Genomic DNA, 4,592 nt, shown 5'->3' on the forward strand with positions numbered 1-4,592 from the left:
CACACCTTAGGCAAACCAAACGTCTTTGAACTTAAATAATCTTCCACAAGTAAAATAAGTTTTATACATATTAAAAGGAAATAAATTAGACTTTCTAAAAATGCACAGCACAGCCTGGAAAAATATTTGCTTGGCAATGTTTTTACTTATAACATCTATTGCTGTGATGCCTTGTTAAAGTAAATCACTATTTCCCTTTTAGAATGCAAAGAAGCCCCTTTCAAAAAGTGATCAATTCATTCAACAATTAAGAATACACCTTTCCTGTAATTTTTGGACTGAAGCAATTTATTAAAGCTCAATTTCAATACAGGGATGATGCAACTGAAAAAAATTCAGATGACCTTTCATAAACCTAAGTAGCTCTGATACATCAATATTTCTGTTTATACGTTGTTGGCAAATAAACCTTTTAAACACTTGGCACACAGTATAAGTTAATCCATAAAACAGAATTTTAGAGGCATTAAAAAAAAAAAAAAAACCTGCACATAAGACCCGTGACCTTAACACATGATAAATACTGTTGGTGTAGAGGGGTCCTTGAAGAATAACAAATAAATATCATGTATTGTTATACATCATTGCAAAGTGGAAAGTAACAAGGTGCACATAAACATTTAAAAATGCAAAATACTTTCAGCCACACGAGTCTTTAAAGTCACTCTCCCTAAAACTTTGCATTTTCACAGGATTAGAGTTCAGAGACAATAAAAAATACAAGTCTTTCATAGCAACATGTAAGTCTTTTTTTTTTTTTTTTCACTTAAATAAGTCTACTTTTCAAGTTTTTCTCCTGGCTCAGAATCAAAAATTATTTTCAAGTGCCCTTTCTGATTTGTCTGAATGAATATCCGGTCTGCCGCCCCACCCAATCCCGACCCATAAACCCCTCAGTCCTAACCAAATTCATAATTATTAGTAGGATTAGTGTTTTGCTTTAAATAAATCGTCTCTCCCCTGATTAATAATTGAGACATTATCTCTCAACTCCCACCCCTCTTCCATAAAAGGCGACTTATTACTTAGTTGGCATAAAAGTCACCACTTTTTCATGAAAAATAAAGCCACCCTCCTCTCCCCCATGAATTCCACACACCCTATCCCACAATTACCCTCCCCTTTTCCTCCCCCCCCCCAAAAAAATTAATAATCCACGGAGAATAATCCGCAGAAGTTACGGCCAAAGTCCTGTTTGTCTCTCTGATTCTTCATGTTGGTTCACTCTTTTGCTGTGTTGATTCAATGTTTTGCAACTATTAGGGAATAAAATAAAGAAGAAAAAGGGAGGGGGAGCAATAAGATCTTCTTCCTCTAGCGTTTGGGTAGGTTTTGTGTGGTTGTTTTGTTTTTAAGGCTTCTCCGTGCACTGTTTGCAGAGGCTGGAGGAGACGCTGTTGAAAAGGGCGCACTTCTCCGGACAGGAGCCGGCCGGGGGAAGCCCGGCGCTAAAGGGATAGCCAGCTGCTTGCTCGTAGGCGCCTAGGGCTGGATGAAGCGCAGCGGCCGCTGCTGCTGCTGCCGCGGCCGAACTAGGCAGTGAGGCAGCCGAGATGGCCTGGCCCTGGTTGAGGTAGGCAACGAGCCTCCTCATCTCTTCCAGGGCCTGTGCCTGCATGAGGATGTAGTTCTTGGCCAGCAACAGTGTAGCGATCTTGGACAACTTCCTCACCGAGGGGCTATGCGCGTACGGGATCACCGCCCGCAGCTCGTCCAGCGCGTCGTTAAGGTCGTGCATTCGCCGCCGCTCGCGGGCGTTAATATTGAGCCGCAGCGCCTTCTGTTCTTTGGATTTTTTGCTGCTGCCGCTGCTGCCCCCACCGCCTCCCGGACCCCCCGGGGGGCCGCCACCTCCACCGTGGTGGTGATTATTGGAGCAGCCCTCAGCTGCTTTGGCGCCCCCGGGCCCCCCCACTCCTCCTCCTCCTGGGGAGGCCCGGGGTTCGCTCCCACCACCACGAAGCACCAGCTCGCAGCGCCCGTCGCTATCGTCGTCGGGGCTCTGTTCGCCACCGCTACTCTCTGCTACCGAGCTACGGCTGGTGCTTTCGCCGTACTTGAGGCACAGGGCTGCTCCGGCAGGCAGACTATTCAGGCTGGGGTCTCCCCCAACTCCAGTGGAGCCCACCAACAACCCGGGGACCCCCACCCCTCCTCCTCCTCCACTGCTGCCACCGCCTCCTCCACCACCACCACCACCTCCTCCTCCACCACCACCACTACCTCCTCCTCCTCCTCCTCCTCCTCCTCCTCCTCCACTTCCTCCTCCTCCACCTCCTCCTCCTCCACCGCCGCCGCCGCCGCCGCCCGGTGGCGGCAGCAACAACCCTCCCCCCTCCGGGTCGACAGGTTCGAAGCAACCCAGGGGCGACGAAGAGGACGACGCCTGGCGGTCCCGGGGCGGTGGCAGCGGAGACGGTGGTGGCGGCGGCGGTTGCTGCGGCGGCGGCGGAGGCGCCAAAGACAGGTCCATCCCCGGGGGCGTGGAGCGGAAAGCTGACTCCAGACGCTTGGCCGAGGCTGCGCTCAGGGTCTTGTGCAGAAACAGGTCCTCTTCAACCACAGCCGCAGCGTTGAGGTGCAGACCGCGCTCCATAGCCTGACCCCCAGCAAGCAGTCTGGGTCTCCGCCGCAGGCTCCTTAGCCGCGACCCTCCGCGCGACCGCCGCCTCCTGCTAGGGAGTCAGCAGCAGCCGCTGCAACAGCAGCAGCAAGCACTGCTGTAGCCGCCGAGCCTAGGTCTGTGGATTGTGCCGGTGTCAGTCCGGGCGCTCCCGAGAGCCCTCTCCCCTTCTTTCTTTTTCTTTTTCTGCCTTCCACAGCGTTCTCCTTCTCCTCCTCCTCCTTCTCTTCTTTTTCTTCTTCTTCAGTCGATTGTGCTGGAGGCTGGAGCTCAACATGTACCGCGGCCGGGCATGATGAGGGTGAGAGGGAGGGACCCGGAGCCGGAGCCGGAGTCGCAGCCGCTGCTGATGCTGTGAGCCAAACCGGCTCTTCTTCCCACCGTTTATCTTGCTTGGATTCACCTCCAAGAGATTTGCGGACCCATCAACCAGCCGCTGCCACAGACGGGGGAGTCTTTTACATCATTATCTCTGAGTAGGTTATTATGAAGAAGACTTGCCTGTTGGGACAGAGCTTTCTACCCAATCAGGTTAACGTTTTAATTAATAGGATTAAAACGGTAACAAACAATCCCAGGCGCTATCTGGCCCTGAGTCTGAATAGTTTCATTCCCTAGGTCTGAAGACAGGCAGCAGCTAGAGCTTTATAAAAGGCGCCTGCTCCATTATTCTCCCTGCCATCTGTATACACAGCTTAACGCATATGTTTGCAAGGCGTTGTGTCCTGTTAGTAACCCAACAACTGCCTTTAGCTTGACATGTGTGGCGACTTTCACTCATCAATGAGCACACTAAAAGCCCTACTTAGATCTAAGGATGTTCTTTGCCTCCTTCAGCAAATTGCAGATCTGCACCACCGAAGCCAGAGAGCCCCACTCAACACTGCCCCCCTCCCCCTACTCTCATTCCCCACCCCCATTCTCAATCTCTCCCTAGTGCTCATCAGACTTCTGCTAAGTTACCCTTCCAATCCAGAATTACACTCCACCCCTGTTTACATGATAACTCTTATCTGCATTTGGAGAAGGAACTCGAGAGGAGGGGGAAAGGGGTGGGAACCAAAGGCAGGTGAAATGAGCTGATGGAGGGAGAGGTTGATGTACTCGAAATTCTCCCTTATGGTTTCAGGAGATCGTGAAATGGGAAAACACTCCCTTTTCTCTCCCCCCACCCCCCAACACACTTAACTAGCGCTGTCTCCCAGCTCCTTTTCCTTTCTTGCCCCACTGCAAAATCAATGCAGACTAAAAGACCAACGTGATTTTATAGGAGTTTACTTCTTTTTCGTTTTTTCCCCTGCTGTTTGCAGCCATGACTATATAACCTTTGAAGAGGTAACGATTAGGGAGCACACGCCCTCTAACAGAAAAATAAAACAAAACACAACTGATTTCTCAAACTTTGCTGAATATCAGACTTTTAAAGTCACTTCTTTTTCTTCACTTCATACAAAGTCAACTTTGCCAGAGATCAATTCCCCTAAGCCTCGTCAAGTCCAAAGAGAATCTGCGTTATTTATCCAGAAAGATAGTGTCCACACCACCATGTAATCCATTCATGGGGATTCTGGGTTTTTCTCTCAGTTGTTCTTAGAGTGCTTGGTTTGCAAAGGGGGTGGACTGTGAAAACCAGAGGCAGGGTCCTCTAATGGCATAACAGCATGAGCCACCCTCCCCTTTGGATGTTAATCACTGAAAGCACATGGCATTTCGTGGCAGGTTTTCATTCTTATGACATAAGTAAAAACAATATTTCCCAACACCTCCAGTAAATCATTCTTATGTGGCAGAATAACTGAAGGCTATGAAATTTTTGGTTTCTCTGGTTTCATTAAAATCCTTTTAATTGTGTCTTTCAGAGTTGGCCCCAGGTGTTGGACTCTTTTCATTACATTTTGCTCTAATGTGATGAAATTCTAATTCTCTCCTTACCATATGGTTAAATTTCCCCACTGAGAATTAGTTGAAA

The 4,592-nt window shown here is 49.1% G+C and overlaps 2 protein-coding genes across 3 annotated transcripts in view; one reads left to right on the forward strand and one right to left on the reverse strand.

Annotated features, from left to right (window-relative positions):
• Positions 1-1,357, forward strand: part of LOC127543817 (cytochrome P450 7B1) — a 265,895-nt gene extending 264,538 nt beyond the window's left edge. For both annotated transcript variants that reach the window (XM_051970124.1, XM_051970126.1), the window contains one exon: positions 1-1,357. This exon is cut by the window's left edge and continues 4,723 nt beyond it. The gene's annotated coding sequence lies outside the window, so the exon portion shown is untranslated.
• Positions 1-3,633, reverse strand: part of BHLHE22 (basic helix-loop-helix family member e22) — a 3,991-nt gene extending 358 nt beyond the window's left edge. The window contains exons 1-2 of the mRNA XM_051970128.1: positions 2,305-3,633; positions 1-2,181 (exon numbers count right to left, since the gene is read on the reverse strand). The exon at positions 1-2,181 is cut by the window's left edge and continues 358 nt beyond it. Coding sequence (XP_051826088.1) covers positions 1,352-2,181; positions 2,305-2,596 — 1,122 coding nt within the window. The 5' untranslated portion in view covers positions 2,597-3,633 and the 3' untranslated portion in view covers positions 1-1,351. The remainder of the gene's footprint in view (positions 2,182-2,304) is intronic.
• Positions 3,634-4,592: the final 959 nt, after the last annotated feature.

This window comes from Antechinus flavipes, chromosome 1 (assembly GCF_016432865.1).
Source record: "Antechinus flavipes isolate AdamAnt ecotype Samford, QLD, Australia chromosome 1, AdamAnt_v2, whole genome shotgun sequence".
Classification (NCBI taxonomy): Eukaryota; Metazoa; Chordata; class Mammalia; order Dasyuromorphia; family Dasyuridae; genus Antechinus; species Antechinus flavipes.